Source organism: Gymnogyps californianus, chromosome 21 (assembly GCF_018139145.2).
Source record: "Gymnogyps californianus isolate 813 chromosome 21, ASM1813914v2, whole genome shotgun sequence".
Lineage (NCBI taxonomy): Eukaryota > Metazoa > Chordata > Aves > Accipitriformes > Cathartidae > Gymnogyps > Gymnogyps californianus.
In genome coordinates this window covers 4,294,139-4,311,920 of record NC_059491.1, presented here as the reverse complement: position 1 = coordinate 4,311,920, position 17,782 = coordinate 4,294,139, and the positions used below count along the sequence as shown (strand labels likewise).

At 46.7% G+C, this 17,782-nt stretch overlaps 1 protein-coding gene across 1 annotated transcript in view; it reads left to right on the top strand.

Annotated features, from left to right (window-relative positions):
* SAMD11 (sterile alpha motif domain containing 11) overlaps window positions 1–17,782 on the top strand; it is a 126,493-nt gene that overhangs the window by 65,427 nt on the left and 43,284 nt on the right. Inside the window, 1 exon segment of the mRNA XM_050909636.1 lies at window positions 4,675–4,799. Within this exon segment, the coding sequence (XP_050765593.1) occupies window positions 4,675–4,799 (125 nt within the window).

Genomic DNA, 17,782 nt, shown 5'->3' with positions numbered 1-17,782 from the left:
TGCTGGGGCTGCAAGTGAGCACCTGGGTGGAATTATTGGCTTCAGCACACAGATGGGGGAATCCTCTACATGGGAAGGACCAGCCCTCGCCAGTCCCCTTAGTGCAGGCTCCTTCTCACTGAGGTCATGCAAGAATTGTGCTTTTGCTGATGAGGACTTCAGAGGGGATGCTGTCCCTCCCAGTGAGCCTAGGTCCCTGCCTCCAGTTGCATGAGTCACTGTGCCAGACCAAGCAGCCAAGTTTTAGACATTACTACATGTATGTTGGTATCCCCAAAGTGCGTGTTCTAGATCTTGACCTGAGGTCCTGCAAGCTGGATATTCTTTGCCTGTTGTATTCCCTCCGAGGGAAGGATCTTTAATCCTGCATTGGCTTTGCCTGCCAGAGCCCTGAGCCCATGAATTTATTGCCTGTTCTGTATATGACAGGATTACTGTGAGCAAGTTAGGTGGTGTGTAAACCCAGAGGAACAAATAGCCTTTTCCCCAAGAGACTTGCTGTCTTTTGAAAACGCTGTCCTGCATTGTGAGTGAGCTGAACACACGGAGAATAGCTTGTAACCTGGGCTGAGGGAGAGGGTCTCGGTTCTGTGTTGTGCCACTTGCTCAGGCTGCGCTTTGCACTGCTCAGCTCTCTGCATTGAGAGCCAGCCTCCTAGCCGTGTCTGCAAGACGGGCTTTGCTAGGTGCTGGAGTGGGCCTCTTTTGCAGGATGTGGGCACAAAAGTCCGGAGCCAGCAGCTAGAAGCGAAGAACAAGGGATGGGACTGAGGAATGGGGGACCAGTTAGTCAAAGGGAATTGAAAGGTGGGGCGGAGGGCCGGCATCGGCCGCCTGGCAGCCCCGGGGCTGCCCTGCACAGGTGGGGGCAATAACCGAGCACGGGTGGGGGCAATAACGGAGCAGGGGTGGGGGCTCTAACTGAGCACAGGTGCTCCCTGTTCCACAGAGCTGCAGGGCTTTGCTGGGTGACTGGGCTGCTCTGCTGAGGGGAGCACATCGTGCAGTTTGCCTTCAGAAGAAGGTAAGTGGTGGGTTGAATTTTTCAGGTAGCTGTTTTCTGTGGAGGAACATGTTAGGCTGTTTCTAGGATCTTTATGGCAAATGGACGAGGCAGGGCTGAGGTGGATGTTTGCCTGCCTTGTGTTGTAGGGCTGGTGTCAGTGATTGTGGGCTGAGGCGTTCCCCTCGGCTGGGGGATAGGGGGAGGGCCTGGGCAGGACTGAGTTGTGAAGGAGTTTGGCCAGGCTGGAGTTATAACTCATGTTTTGCAACTTTTGGTATATGGACCAAGCAGATCTCCCAAAGCCTGTGGTAGTGCTATATCTTTTGTTCTCCTGTTAGGCTAACCAGCAGGACACAGTGTGATTTCAGGGTTGGGAGTGCAGTTGCAGTGCTGCAGTCCAAAGTAGCAAGTGTGCAAAAGCAGGTAATTTCTGAAAATTGCTGGTAGCTGGGCAGAGCCCTTCTGCCTGGCTAAAGCACTGAGTAACTGGTGGAGTACCTGAAGAACTGAGACTCATTAAAAGTTAAACTTTCACTACCTTTATTAAATGGCATTGGGATGAAAGCAGTTAGTGGGACTCTGCTCTGTGGAGGTTCAGGAGGGTCTCTGGTAAAAATTATGTTTGTTTACTAATCTCATACAGTCACGGGTAAGGTGGAGATGGCAGAGTTGTCAGCTGCAAAACCAAAGCTGGTGTTTTATTCTGTTGATCCAACGTGGTGGTAGAAAGTCCTCTGTGGTCTAAGCAGAGCCTTAGGCAAGTATGTCCCTTAGTAGAGAGTCCACGCAATCACTGGAGTCTGATTGCAGCTGTGTGGAGCTGTATTTGCTGGGACCAGCTTGGCCTACAGTATTTTAAAAAATGCTTAAAGTCTTCACCTACGCAGAAAGGTATCTCAATTTTTCATAAGCTCTGGTTACCATTCACTCTCTTTTCTCATACTAAGACTGAGCCCCAGCTATAAGCTACCTCCTATTGTGCCAGGTGTAGAACAACCCCAGAACAAAAAGGCAGTCTCTGCTTCAAACCTCCCATGCACTACGACAAAAGGAACAACTCCTGGGGACAGTTTGATGTGTTAAAAGCTGTCTCAGCCTGTTTGCCTTATCTCTAGTCTTTCTTCCCTTTCCTTTCAATGTCACCTTGGTGTTCAGTTTGCCTTTTGCAAAGGTATTCCAGCAAAGTCATGTTTTCCTGGGATCCTGCCTAATTGCATGGGTAGACTGAATTGAATTCAAAGTCTGTAGAGTGTACCTATCAGCCCTGCGGTATCTGCTCATGTGTGGAGTTATGATTTGCTAATGCACCTTTGCATACCGTGATGATTTTAATTTTAAGGCCATGGCAAATCTCCTAAAAACACAAGATTGTTGAGGAAGAAAAATATCACTTCTGGTGTGGTAATGTTTCCTTCCACATAGATCTCCTGGTTTTAGTTTTCAGTGGATATAGTGCAGTGTTCTGCACTCTTTGAGTTTTGGAGAATCAAGTCATGTTAAGGAGTTGCTATGCTCTTTTCCAGAAAGAGAGGTAGTTGCATTTTAGTGGTGGATAAAACACTTCTTTCTCATAGCTCTCTTAACGTGTTTACATATCAGAGGTGCTTTGGGCTGTATTGGGATGCAAGACACTCTGCAAATGCAAAGATGTAATTATCCCATTTTTCTCTTCCTACTCCCTGCCTTTCTCCCTCTGCACTTCTGGCTCATCTCCTCCGCCCTTTCCTGAGCATTGTGCTGATGGCAGCGTTTATCTGCATTTGTCCTCTGTCCCTGACATCCAGTTATTGATTGGCATGATTAAAAAGAACTGATAATCACTTCACATTAATCCCATAAATGACTTAAGACACCAAAATATTTGCATAATGCATCTTAAAGGTGGCAGCTAAAAGAGGATAAGACCCAAAACTGCTTGGCACAGGAGAAACGGGCTTCCCACTCACCTGTGGGCTTGCTTAAGTAATTAGCCTTCTGCTTGCATAAGGAGGAATCTGAACTGGTTTAGCGGAGGAAGATGCAATGGGTGCTCAAAGGCTTTGAGATCTGAGCATCCTATCTCATTGCTGAGATTGGGGGTGGGGGGAGCGCGCGGGGGGAGCAGCAGGGAACATGACAGCGGCTGCTGAAATGAGAGTCTGTTTTTGTCTGCTACATCTTGCGAAAATCTGGAGCCAGACGCCCGCTGAAAGTACCTCTGTCTAAAGACTTTCTGTCATAAACTTATCTGATTAGCAGAGAGCTAGACGACAGATTAGCCCCTGCTTCTGCACTAGGGATGGGCTCTCTGGAGCATTTGAGCAGATCTGCTCCTGTGGCTAGTGCTGATAGCCTGTAGGTGGGGGTGCAGCAGGTGGGGAGGAGGTAAGGGGGGGATAAGAGGGGGATATTTAAAGGAAGATCATTGCTAGGTAATTCTGCAGATAATGCACCCTCCGTATTGTCCTGCTGGTCCCAGGTGAGGACACTCTCCTCTGCACCAGTGAGTTGGTGGTCATGTGCTGTGTGTCACAGCAGCACAGAGTGGGTGCACTTGTCATGTGAGTAGAGGCTGGGAGGGAGCTGTGGATGTGGGAGGGAGGGCAATATTTCTAATATGTATAATTTTTTGTAACTGTCTCTGGTTCTTCTGGCTGTCATCTTCCATTTAGAAAGAGGGGAGGAAGAAAAATAGCCACGTTTAGCTTGGGGCAAGCACCTTGTGCTAGAAGGATGGGTGATTTAACATACACTGCAAACAAACAAAAGGGAGACATTCCAGCATTTCCATTTAGTATCATGTATGCGTTTTAGCTTGTTTTTCCTCTTCAGTGTTTGTATATTATTTATTCAGAAATATTTTGCAAGTGGATAGCAGTTTGCAAGCAAAAGCATTTGCCAGCTGAACTGCAGTATCTGCTACAGTGAACGTCTTTTTGTGTTCTCCCTCTCCGTAGAAGGAAAAAAAAAAAAAGAAAAAAGACCAAAGTAGCCTACTTAGCAGCAATCTGATGCACAGATAACAGGCAAAATAATGCTGAACTGCTGTAATGCATTCTCTTTTCCCAGAAGGAAGAGAGCATTGTTTCAGGATCTGTTAGAGTGAAGAGTTGAAAATTAGTTTTGTAAATAAATCTGTACCCTCAGCTCTGAGTAATGCTGATGTCCGGGTTCATGGTGGGTTTCTCTCTAAAAAGCAAAACTATTATTCAAGTAAATAAGTCTTGTGTTCCAACAGTGATGGAATGGAAAAACTTACTTTTTTTAAGAATAGAAGGGTGGCACCTGATAGAAAACTATCAGTTATTTCAGTTCAAGTTTCCTATTAATTCTGGAATAGATCTGCCAATTCCTACGCTTTCAGTTTTTCCATCTGAGATGTAAGTTCTGGCCCACGCAAGTTATATCTGGCAAAACTGAAATCAGGAGCTCTGGCAGCTGCAGAGTCCTTTATGGGAAATGAGAGTGCTGTTTGGGAAGTGCTTTGCACTTAGTCTCCGATCCCCAAAACCAGAGGAGGTTACCTAGGAACCTACTGGGTAGGAGGGGGAGAACCTTTCTTGAAATACAGCTGTGTCAGGGGCAAACAAAAGAATCTTGCGTGCGCACACACGCTCATACACACAAAAATCAATTATGTGGTGGCAAATAGGATTTCCTTAACTTGGTGCTTTTCTGCTCTGTTGCAGCCGTGATAACGACCTTTCCACTATCATCTCCAACCTGCATCAGAGCCGTCAGCTAGTTATGCCAGAGACCCAGAGCCGCTGTGAATTCAAGAGAAACAGCATCGACGTTGGCTTAGGAGCAGCAGGTAAGCAGCTGGAGCAGGTCCTGCTGATTTGGGCTTGTTGACTTCCCTCCTCTCTCTTTCACTCTCTCATTTGTTCATTTTTTCAGCAGCTGTTTTTTCTGTGGCTGTTTGTGTTACACTTTGGAGTGAGCTATATGAAGGCTTTTAATATTCTGGCTAAAGATTAACATGGAAAGATTTCATGGTGACGTTAAAGTCCTTTTGAGATCTCAGCCCTGTGTTATTCTCAAATTTAGTGGTCTGTGTTAACTACTGGCAAAGGAGCTTGCGCCAGCAAAGAAGTGAAATGTCCCCAGGGTTAGTGTCAAGTGAAGCAGAAAGGCCTTGCAGAGAGCATGGTTTGATTTGTAATTTCATTAATCAGAGGTTCCCCATGCTGCCTCTGTGCCTGCCAGCTCCTTTGTGAGCATGATTGTTTGGTTTTGTAGTGCTACCTGGCTTTTTTGGGAAGTTCACCTGGTTTCAGCTTAACATGGTGAAACCAGAAATGCTCCTCTTGGATCCTGCACCGTGCCTCTCTGGATGTCAGTAAGGGAGCTATGGGCAAGGATGCTTTGGTGATAGATATGCATCAGTCAACAAGTGAGGCACTGGTAATAAACTAGAGATCTGCTTGTTGTTTGCAGAATCTACGATTTGCTTTTCATTATAAATAAAAGTTGAGGAAAAACTGAGAGTTATGCTAGTTTTTATATGGCATGATCCCTGTCCTTCCAAATCAGAATTGGATCTCTCTGTATGTTAATGTAGGCCTTTTCTGAAAATCTGTATGTTTGTGGTTTTGTTCATATTTTCTTGTAAGTCATTCTGTTGACTGTGTAACTTAACCCTGGATCTGAAGGGAACACCACATCTAATACACTTTGGGAATGTCTTTGGAGGATATTCAGTAATGTGACATGTACCTGGTTTGCCTTTTGCATGAGGCTTGACCCCTTTCCAGAAAGGTTCCTCCTGCCTGCAGTGAAATTTGTACTGATGTGACTACTTTTGCGGTAAAGTGTTCAGTCCCATATATGTGTTGTGCTGAACTGGGGGATTTGTGGTATGTCTGTAAAGCAGCCATGGGCAGCTCCCAGTCTTTGCTTTCACAGCTAAATCTCCATGTTCTCTTCGTTAACCAATCTCCACAGCCCCTTTTTCTACACAGCTCTAAGAGCCGAACTGGCCAGAGATACACGTTTTCCTGTATGACCTTGCTTAAGTCTATATGTCTCAGCTGACCCTGTATGTTAAAATAGTTTTTAAAGTTTGCTTTGCAGAGAAACTGCTGGGCTTGATCAGCGTTGCTGAAATTCTTTGAGATCCATAGCATTCCAGAAATGCAAAGGGTACTTTTCATTCCCATCAGTGTTAAGCAGTAGAAAAGATTAGATGTAGAAGTCCTCATTCTTATTTATTAGAATTTATGTTTGAGGTTCTCTGGTTAGCTTCTTAACCATAAGAAACACTAAGAAATACAAAACATAGGCACTGCACACATGTTGTAGCAGTGAGGACAGCAGTGCTTGGCTGCGACCTCAATGAAAGTCTGAGTAATGAAAAAGAAGAGGGCTCATTCACACAAGAGGCCACCAAGCAAGTGACAGAGCTTTTCAGGACATGATAGATTTGGTGTGTCTAACAAGAGTTGACCAGCAAAAGAGTAGGTGGGGGGATGGTGGGGAGATTAGGTATCTAAAGGGAGAAGGGGTATTATCCCATCTCCACAAGGACAATTTAACTCTGATTTTTTCCCCGCTCTCTGGAGCCAGCTCACTCTACATGCTTGTTTAAGGGAAGACTCATTTGCCAAAGTCTATGCAGAGCCTGCCGGCTCTGACTTTAGAGCATGTGCTGAACTGGTACCTATGTCACCACCTCCCGGACATGCAAGTCAAGGGAACAGAAACAAAATGTGCTGGGATTTGTAGCTGATGCTGATTATTGGGTTTATGTCTTGGTTCTGTTTGGTTTTACTGGCGGGGGTGGAAGGGGAGAATAGTATAACTAGTTGCTACATATATAATTTTAAGAGAGTTAGTGTTGGGTTAGTCTAAAAGACTGGCTGTTGTTTAAACCACTTAGTTACAACAATAAGGGAAAAAGAAATGTGCCCCCAGTTGTCTGCTGTTTGCGTTGTGTGCCTTTGAGAACAATACTGTGTATTTGGGTTATGAGAATCTCACTCTCAAAAAGGCATTTGGAGATGGACAATGCTGAATAAACGATGTTAATGCCGATATGTTTAACAACTCCCACATCACTCCTGACTATAAGCTGTAGTGCTCTCAGACTAAGTTGGAATCTGCTGCTAAAATGTTTTCTGTTGCTGGTTTAGCATTTATGGTTTGAAGTTAGGCATACAGTCCCAGCCAGGGGAGGCTGAACACTCCAGAGGCTGCTCTGCAGCTCAAACTGCAAATTCTACACGTGCAGGATGAGGGGTGAGTGCTTACTGCTAAAACAGGATTCAGAAGTGCATGTGGCTTCTTGGCTACGGCTGAGGCTAAATAGAGGATTGAGAACAAGGATAGCACAAATGGAAGAGACTTGCTTATTGCAGGGCCCATGGCGTAAGAAGAGGGTTGAAGTTGGCAGGGTTGGTTGGTTTGTGATTAATTCTGCGAGGGAGTTCCGTTAAAACCAGGATTAGAGGCAGTGCTATAGTTTCGAACAGCATGGACTGGAAAATTAGAAGTATTACTGGATCTTTAATGGTCTTTGAAATGCAGAAAGGGGCTGAAACTAATGGAAAATAATGGCGTATAGTTAGTTCTGGGGCTTTTATGAGTTCTGGGAGAGAGGTGAGACTAGAGTCAGGGTTCAAGCTAAAGCTGGGCTGATGTTCAGGTCACAAGGGGCTGAAAAGACTGATGTATCGCTGGAACATATAAGGCCTTTGGTTGGAAGAGCAGCACTGATATTAATATCCTTGGAAGGCTTACGGACAATTTTTAAGTGAAAACAGGTCACTTTATGTCAATGGTGATGGTTATATTGGGGAACAGAGAGACTGAAGAGCTTAGTTTGGGACAGCAGAAGCTGAAAGAAAATAACTGGGTCCTGAAAGACTCAGATAGGGTTTGGCCCTGACTGGAAAAGGATTTAATAACTCACCTCAGTGGGTGTAATAACCCACAGTGGTGGGCGCTAGCCGTTTGGAACAATAAGCCTAGAGGAGGTGCAGCCTTAGGGCTTGGGATATCTGGGACAAAAAAAGTCGCTGTATTTTGGATCTTGTGAGGCTCAGAGAGCTAGGAAGGGTCTGGAGTCATCAAGACTAGTCTGTGTACTGAAGCAAGACGTCTAGATAAGAATAGCTGGCAGCTTAACTCATGTTTGAAGTGTCCCCTGATAGTGGACCTTTAAAGGAAATAAAGAATACAAACAGCAAAAATGTACAAAAAAAGCAAAAATCTGCTCCAGCCGGTGCTTCTCAGTAAGACGTCTGGAGACCCGGAACTGGCAGGGGTAACTGAGGCTTTTGCAGCGACAGCAGAAGTAGGTGGCCAAGAGGCGTGTACTGATAAAATCTAATTGCCCTATTGATTGGCTTCGGAGCCACTGTCAGCTGTGGTAATGATTGAGATATTCTTATGTGTTTGATGCATGTTAGCTGTATCTCACTGCTCTGGGCCCACTGGGGACCTTAAGGTATTACAGAGATCTCTTAATCATGGAGCAAACTTGCGTGTGTTGGGCCTGCTCTGCAGCACTACAGATTTATTACAATTACCACTGAGGCACTTGGATTTCCTTAGGTCCCAGGGGGTCCTGGGTTTCAGGAAGAGCTGCCCTGTTTGTAACTCTGAATTCTTAACTGGCTGAGGAAATCCATCTCGCTGGTTTTGGATTTTACCCGTCTGCACCCTCTCACACTATTCTTCCTTCTCATCTGGGTTGACTGTTGACAGTATCCTGTCCTCAGACTTTTAAGAATAGTAAACTTCTGCTTTCTCTGCCTCTCTTTGTGACTGGGAGTGGAGGTGCTTGTGCTTGCAAAATAGAGAGCACTAGTTTCTATAGTCGCTGGATAAATGTTTGTTCACCAAATGGCTGTGCAAATTTCAAGTGTGCAAGTGTTCGTTGTTTCCAACACAGACTGAAAGAGCAGTGCGTTTTTGTGGAGGATCAGAGAATGTAGTGTAAAGGAAGGGCACTTGCCTCTGCCATCTCTTGCTCTTCATTGATCAAAATGATATCTAGCTCCTCTTTTGAAGTCTAGGTTATGTTTACACTGGGCTTATATCCAGCTGCTAGGTTTAATCTCATCCTACTTCTCTGGCCAGTGTTGGACCTTTATTTATTTATTAAACCTGGGGCTAACTAATCCAGCTGCTGAGAGGTAAGATTGGCTCTTGGGCAGAGAGATACTCTCTTTGCAGAGAAGAGGTGAGCTACTTCACCTAAGTGCTGACAGTCTGCAGGAGTGCAGTTGGGGGGAACATAGGTAGAACCTACCTGGAAAAATAAGCTTTAGTGATGCCCAGAGCTCCCAGGCTAGTTTACCTAGGAAATGTGAATGGTCTCTCCTCTCTTGACCCTGTGGACTTGATTTTCTGCTGCGTCCTTCTCTTCTGGTCGTGTTCTGCAGTGGAAAATGCTGGAGAATGCTTTCCTTGGTGCTAAATTGCAGTCACGATGGGGATATAATATGCCAAATGGAGGGAGAAAGGGAAAGTGCATATAATGGGGTCTGTACTTCCTTAGGAACATACAGAGGCAGCCTGCATTGGTGAGATTCAGTAAGAGGCTTAACAACATCTGCAAAGGTAGAGCAAGTATGCTCAGATGCCTCAAGGGGAGCGTGCATGTGGGAGGGGAGGGCAGGCGATGAGCCTAATGAGAATATAAAAGTCGTTTCCAAATGGATCAGATAAAGGCGAGGCAGCAGACAGGGTACAGCACTGGCACTACAGAGGGGCTTACCTTGAGAGCGGATGATGGCACAAGGCGCTTTTAATCTTAATTGAGAGAGAGAGATACACATACAAGGATGAGCAGAGCCAGGGCTGCTTGACAAAGGCACAGTAGCAAAGCTGACGGTTTGCACATCAAACACGGATTTAGAGCCCCTTTAAGCAGCTAGTGGTGTGTCTGTAAACAAGTCCAATCCTCTCTATCCAGTTTGGCTAATGCAGTCTGCCAGGGCATGCATGGGGTGGGGGAGGACAGAGGAGGCCTTGTGGGGCTCCATGGCTCATAGAGAAAGTACAGGTGCCTTCTCCCTTGTACGTGTGTGCTTTGCACGCTGCTGTAGGATTTGAACAAGCATTTTGCAACAGAGACCTGGTCCCAAGGCTCTAAATAATTTCTCTCCTGCAAAAATCCTGTTAATTTCTCCTCTTTCTCTCCTCAAACACCCTCTGTTCTGCAGTGCCAGATTTCATGACTTTCCAGTTGCAGTAGGACTATTTGCATGGATAGAAGTGGAGGAATCAGGCTCACTGATGCTAGAGGAAGGTGGGTAGATCTTCCCTCTCTTCCTTCTGCCCCTCGTGATTGGAGGGAGTTGGCTTGATGTCTGAATATTGTCTGAGAGAGGGCACTTAATGGAGACATGGCAGAATATCAGGTCTCACTCCAAACAGCAAGCAATTTGCTATGGTTCTGCATGTAATATTTGGGACTGTGCATGGGTTAAAGACCCCTTTCCCAGTGATTAGAGGCTTCTTTGGCTGTGGTGTGGGAAGCAGCAGAAGGCCAGCTTTCCAGTGTTGCAGAGCTCCCAGAGAGCTTGGGCTTTTTCTAGGGGTTGTTGGTCAATGTGATGGGGATGATAAACCCTGAGAGCCGTGGCCTCAGAGCAGTGGTGTCCTCAGTGACCAGTACAGTTGCATGTTAACCTGCAGTGATTCCTGTGGAAATCCCATGTGATAGGGAGAACATGACATCTGTGTCCCTTGAGGAGTCCCACTTCAGGAGTCCTGCTCCACTGGAGGCCATGTATACTTGGTGCTTTTGCAGTCCCGGAAAAGTAGTGTTCATCTACATGTCTCAAAAACACCATGAAAGAGAGATCTCTCTTTTCTCTCTGCGAAGTTATTTGTTCTTCTGTATTAATGCTCCTGTCTCATCTTTCCACTTGATGCTCTGTTGACTAAGCAAGGGAGAAGGAGAAATTTCAGGAGTGAACTGTAAACAGATTCACATTTAAGAATTAGTCTTGGAATTTTTATTGACAAGGCAGTGCTTGTAGCTGACACACGTGGATCCGTAGCTGATCAAACTAGTTGTCTCACTTTATTTGGGCCTGTCCCTGAACTCTGTGTGCCTGCCATGGAGGGCTTCCCAATTACTTCATTTGGCTTTGCACTGAGACCTAGAGCTTTCATCTGCTAAGGAGGAGTTAATATTGGGGTGAAAAAGAATTGGGATCACGGATGTTATAGCTAATGGTTAGAGACAGAATCACAGTGAACGGCTGTTTTCTGAGCGTGTGATAATGAGCTAGGATGCAGACATGTTTTCATTTAACAAAGCCAAACAACAACAAAAAAAAGCAGAAGCTTTTATTGAACTGCTGCCTTAAATTGAGCAGAAAATCAGCACCAAATGGGCATCTAGGAGTCGTAAGCCCAGCCACCTTTGTTTACATCTTTTACCATGAAGGACAGTTGTTTACCTAGGCAACATGAGGGTCTAGGCTCTGTCAATGCCATTCATCCTCTTGGCTTGGATCTGGAGGACTGTCCTTTCTTTGTGCTCTATTCAAGTTTATTTTTATTTCTTCTGAAGCCTTGCAGGAGTGGGAGGTAACCAGCATCCTTTTGTAACACAAATGGAGGTCTTGGGAGGTGAAGGAAAAATGGGGAAGCCCAACATGAAAGCATTTTCTTTTGCTGTGCCCCGCAGCTGCACTTGCAGCGTAGGTTAGCGCATGGGATTTTGCTGGCGAGAGCATTAAGGTTTTATTCTTGGCTCTGTCACTGCAGGAGGAGAAGGAGCTGAGGCAGTTTAGTGCCCTGTTCTAGGAGTTCAATAAACCTTGCTCTTGGCAGGGATTTGAAGCCTGTTCCGGGCAGGAGGATTCTTGTAGGATGGCTCTGCAAACACCTTTGGGAAGGTCAGTGATGTGTTTCAAGGTGTATCTCCTTCACTTTTAGGAAAGGAGTGCCGCAGCTGGACAGGGCTCACCATGGCAGCTTAAGTAGCTTGGCCTCCTCTGTGCCTGGTGTGAACAGGGCAGACTGGCCATAGTCAGGACAATGAGTCCGTCACTCTCCGGCAGTTGGATCAGCCACCAAACTCATGGCCAGTACATGTTGCGGCTTTGAAACTGAAATAAACACTGACTCTTTCTTCCTTTCCTTGCAGCTCTAGGAAGAGCAAGATTATCCTGCTTCCAAAAATAACCCCTTCCCCGCCCTCTGCTTCCACCTCCTTTCCCAGGTGCCTTACAGGCAGCTAGTAAAGAGCTGAAAACAAATCACTGGTGCAGTGACATCTCACTGATGTTATATATAGAAATCCAGTACAGATTGTAATGTGGCACCTGACTTGTCCATTCTTGCTTGCTGCTGGGTGGAAGCGCAGGGAGGAGGCAGTGAGTTGCTGCTCCTGACCCTGCCACAAGTCAAGCTGATACTTCAGAGCCAGGGTCTTGACACTGTTCCTGCTCCGGTGTGTGTATGTATCTCTACGTCATCAGGTTTGGATGCTGTGGATTTAGTCCTCCAAAGCGTAGCCTTCTGCTCTTGCTGCACAGCAGGGGTAACACTGTCCCCCTACAAGCTCCCCATAGCTGTGTGTCCGGAAAGCTTGTGTTGTGATTAGGTGCCCACATAGCAGGCATTGAGCTGCTGCTCTGCTCCTTGTTTCTTTCAAGCAATCAGCAGGGTGCTCTATGGCTCACAGCTTCGTGAGGTCCCTGGTGAAAGTGAGGGAGAAGTCCTGCTGGTGAGAAAGGGGTGCAGGGCTGGGGGGGGGGGGGGGAGAGATGTGTTGGAGGAGACGCATGAAAGCGTTGACCCAGCCTTTTGGCTTGACAGACTTGAGACAAGTCCACCAGGAAAACAGACCTGACCACAATGAGCGCTGTGCATTTAGAGCCCCAGGGCAGGCAAACCTGCCAGGGGAGTGTGTGACCACGACTGCCTTTTCTTGAAGCCCTGCCAGCTCAGTCCCTGCCTTACAGCACTGCTCCAACGTGTACCCTTTGGCAAAACTGGCCTGCCCTGGGCTGATCTAGGGTAAATGGGAAAGAAGACGATAACCATTACTATAATTTGTGAAATGTCATGTGTTGGTTTGGTTTTTTTCCTCCTGCTGTCTCTGCATATACAGGTAAGCCCAGGTTTCCCCACAGGGGCACAGTAAAGACCCTCAACTCCTTTCCCTCTGCTAAGCATGTCTGATGACTTTCTACGGTTATTAGCCTCTTCAGTGCAAATCAAGGAGATGGGTGGGGATTCTCAAGGGTTAAGTTGCATGTATATCACTGGGGGGGACAGACTCATAAATTAAGCTGGAATCTGTCCTGATGATGCCCTCTCCCCAGATGCAAGCTTGTGGTTTCAGACCTGGTCAGGGGAGTCAGCAGTGCTGCATGCTTTACGTCAGACATGAACAGACCTGGGAGGAGCTGTCCTAGGATGGAGGGCTGGGGGTTGGAAAGATTTTTATTAATGATTTGCTGTGAGCAAGAAGAGGGTCAACTGCCTTTTTCACTAATTTTTCAGCTCTGCACAATCTTTCTGTTCCCAGTTCCTTTTCTTCCCTTTGCTCTTCTCCCCTTTCCTGCACTTCTTCGGTTCTTAAACCCTTTTTCCCCCTTTCCTTTTCCATTCTTAATCTCCATCTCACATATGCACCCTTCTTCCTTTCCATTTCTCTTCCTCTCTTTAGTTCCCTTGTCCTCCTCCCTGTTCTCCCTTCCCCACCCTCCCTCCACCTCCAAGCTCCTCGGGAAGAAGACAATTTGAAGGCTTTCCGCTCTGCTCTCAGCTGAGAGGCTCCTTCCCTCAAGCCAATCAATGGCAGCCTTTCAGCCCCAGTGGGGCTTGGCAAACATTAGATCAATAAGTTATTAGCACCATTCTGTCAGCTGTAATGTGGAGATTGATCGGGGCCGGGGCTCCTGCATGCTGCCTGGCACTTCCCCAGCCTGATAAAGATGACAGATTAAGGGAATAAGAAAAAGGAATTAAGGAGTCTGGCTGTCAAAGCTGTCACGGACTGGAGGAGCGCTGTTTTTTTCAGGGGCTGAATGAGTGCAATCGGACATTTAAATGGTGCTAAGGGTACAGCACCACCAGCAGCTCTGTTGGAAATCACTATCTTCAGCGTTCACTTTCCTAAAGAGAAGCTGGGAGGCGTGTAGAAGGAGCAGCCAGAGGAGGTGGAGTAGCCGTCCTGGGTGTCGGAGGGAGTACCGCTTTGCTGGCACAGACCACACACAGAAGATTCAGCACCTAGGAGCCCACAGGGAAATACAAGTGCTGTCCCTGCCACATTGCCTTACCCACCTTTTGGCATGGTTGGGTGTTGTGTGGCATTCCCCAGGACTGAGGGAGGTATCTGTGTCAGAGGAATAATGCCAGTTTTCCTAGCTTTTTATCATAGATATATAAATTGTAGCCAAACGACCTTTGCCGAAGAGGTTTGTGGTCCCTCAAGGAAAACCTGATCCTCATTGGAACCATGCTTAAGCCTTCTGATTTAACAAGCTTCCCCCTTCTCCTGTCTTACCCACTAGAACATGCTCCTTTCTAGAGCTAGAAAGTGAGTCTCCAAAAGGCCTGGAGTTCCAGCCCACCCTCCAAGCCTCATTCTTTAAATCTTTTCTGGAAGAGAGTGGGGATTCACAAGTTTGCAATTGCTAAAAAGCCTCTCTGCAGCATATAAAATTCATTCAGATCTCTCTCTTAAGTGCAGTATATCCTCTCCATGAGTGTTTTTCATACTATGAATATTTACCACCTTTCTGTGGCTTGGTGCATGCTGTAAAAATAAATTTTGTAAGAATCTGGGAGACAAGGGGATGTTGGTGCACCTTTTCTAATAAACAGCCTCATTACAGACAGACAGGAGGATGGCTCCAGCGTGACCTGCACCTCCCTCTGTTTCACTCCTTGGGAACTGAAATATTGGACAGTCCTTTTAGGTGCTTAACTCCAGCTAGGCAAATCGAGTGAGCACAAGGAGGTGGGAAGTAGCAGGATACTGTTTGCATGGTAGGAGGAAAGGCAGATGGCCTAGCAGTTAGAGCTGAGAAAGGGGATGCAGGCTGCTTCTCATGCCTAGGAAAGGATGGTTGATACATTACACGTTGGGAATCCTTCTACTCAACTACTGTCTTGTTGTGTGCTCCCACAGCTTTTGTATGTGCTGCAGTTAACTCACATTTAGGAAGGGGTTAGTGACACTAGGCCTGCTTTTGGAGTGCTACTTCCCATGTAATGCATTGAGATCAGTGAGTGGTGGTCACTGACTCTTGCCTGTTGGAGTTGTTCTCTGCTATTGAGAGGAGTGACTGCACAACCAGTCTGCCAAAGTTAAGTTCTCTGAAAGTGAGCAGGAAAGAGAAAAACCTCTGATTACTCGATATTGCATCCTCCTTGCTTTGTAGTAAGAGACCATCAGTGTGTCCCATTCCTCCCTCCCCTTTGTTTCCTGTTTTTCTTCCTGTTTCCAAGAGCCTCTTGTCACAGGGAACTTGAAGCGTGATGCTTAGGGAATGTTTGCAGATACCTTGGTCTAGGCTAGGGACAGTCCTGAGCCAGGAGCGCCCAGCTTGCTCTGCTGTTTGTGCTGTTTGTACTATTTGTACTATTAAGACTGGTACAGCAGCCAGCAAAAGGATGCTTCCTGCCCTGGAGAGCTTGCAATCTAAATCTAAATGACAACCAACAAATAGATATAGATGTGGAGACATAAAGGAACAATGAGATAACCCAGTGCAATAGCTAAGGTTTGAAGCCTGCTGCCTGCCATGTCCCTAAAGCCATTACGCTGATCTGCTCAGAGGAGGATGCTACCTTTATTTTGCAGCTGGTTCGACATCCCCTTTGCGGAGATCCAGCAGTATTTCACCCTTCCTTGCTAGAACTAACCCTGCCCCATGAGCTGGCATGCACTTGTATTGTTCTAGGATCCCAAGTCCCAGAAGCCCACTGCCTCCCTTCCCCCAACTTCCCCAATAATTTTTTTTCCATTCTCGTTGCCCTCAGTTAAGTTATGGCCCGTTATTCCCATGACCTTGTGCTTCACTCTGCCTTTGTTCCATTGATTCCTGCTGGCAAGGGATGGGGCCAATGTGCAGCCAGATTCCATGCTGCTGTGCGCAGCCTACTGCGTGGCCCCTCGTACGCCAGCCTTTGTTGAGAGCAGCTCTGGGCCTGCTGGGACTCGGCAAGCTGGTGCAGCTTCTTACAAAGGCACAAGCCCATCGCTGGGGAAGTAAGTCTCCAGGGTCCCTGCAAACCTGTCACATTCAGCGCAGGAACAGACTGAGCAGCAGGGCTGGAGCACCAGAGTTGTTTGAGCAGAGCAGCTCCTCTGGTGGTAGCCTGTTTGTGCCAAAGGAAAGGGGAGAGCTGAATAAACTGAGATGCTGCCAAGACATTTCAGACTGGTCAGTGGGAATTGTCATCTCCAGGGTTTAAGTTTGATGGGGGACTTAAGAGCAAGGGAGGATGTTTTCCTCCTCTTAAAAGAATGTGAAAGGAGGTGAAAAAAGGACTCTCTTCTCATTAGATGTTGGCTATCTGAGCCTGGGTGATTTCCCGTGTAAGTTGGCTCGGTTCTCTGTTTACTCAGGACTTCTGGGTCCAAGAAGCTTTCAGAGCAAAACCAATGATATGGATAGGGAGCGTGAGATAGGTCTTGATCTCTTCCCGTTGTGCTGTAGCATAACACAGTGCAGAAAAGCTTGGTGCAGTCCCTCGGCCGTAATTGGGACCCTCTCTATAGTCCACCCATTTAACAACATTGGGAGGGCAAAAATTTGTGACCACCTCATATTTGCGCATTTCCCTTCTCCAGGTGAAACGCTGTGCTCAGTCACTGGGACATGGGCTCAGTTCCTGCCGCTGATGCAATGTGTGTCCTTGGTGCAACTTCTCTGCTGCAGATTCCATTGTAAACAGTGGAGATAAAGTCCCTTCCTCTTTGGGGAAACCTAGAGCTGGGTTTTCTAATCTTCCCAGCTGACTTAGGCTCCCAAGTCCTCTCTTCAAAGCTGATAATGAGGCTTGGGATTCTTAGGTGTGTTGGTGAACATGACTGTTAAGTCACCCAGGTCTGCTGGGTGGTGGGAGGCTGAGGATTAGAGGCAGTGCCGGAATACAAAGCACTGTTGCTTCCAGGTGACATTTCCACCCATGGCCTCTAATCGGTGTGTCTCAAGTCCAAAGAGGGCTGTGAGTAGATAAAACCCACATTGCCCTGGCTTCTACACAAGCTCGTTTTACGGTGTCATACCTGCATCCTTTCTCTTTATGGTTGCAAAGCCATTGGGTGATAGTTCTGTATGGAGGCAGAAGTGCTGTCCTCCTCCAGCTGACCTACTTTCCTGGCCTGTCTCTATTCATGTTTCACTGTAGAAGTGCAGCTGGTGAGTGCTGGACTTCCTTTTCACATGAAAGAGGGGGAAAAAAATCCACTTTGATTTCTAGATCTTTGGGGAAAATATTTGTCTTTGTTTCCAAAAACTGCTCTGGATCACTTTCTGTACTGCCTTGTCAGGCTAGCAGGAGCCTTGAATGTGACGCAGGATCTGGGGACCTGCATGGGAGACCTGTTGGGGGGGGTTGTGTGGTCAGGGCTGTGTTGCACTGGTGGCAGTAAGTGATCAGTATGCTTCAGGCTTCCTCTAGCACTCCTTACTTGTATTATTGCCTGGCCTAGCTTCATAACGTTACAGTTCTGCTGATAATGGCTTTCATTTTCAGCTTTAATATTAAAAAACTGCCCTGATTTGGCTTCCTTTCAACTGAAATGCTTTGTAGAAGGCAGGAGAGAGGAGGCAAAACCAGGGATTTGGGGGAAAAAAAAAAGAA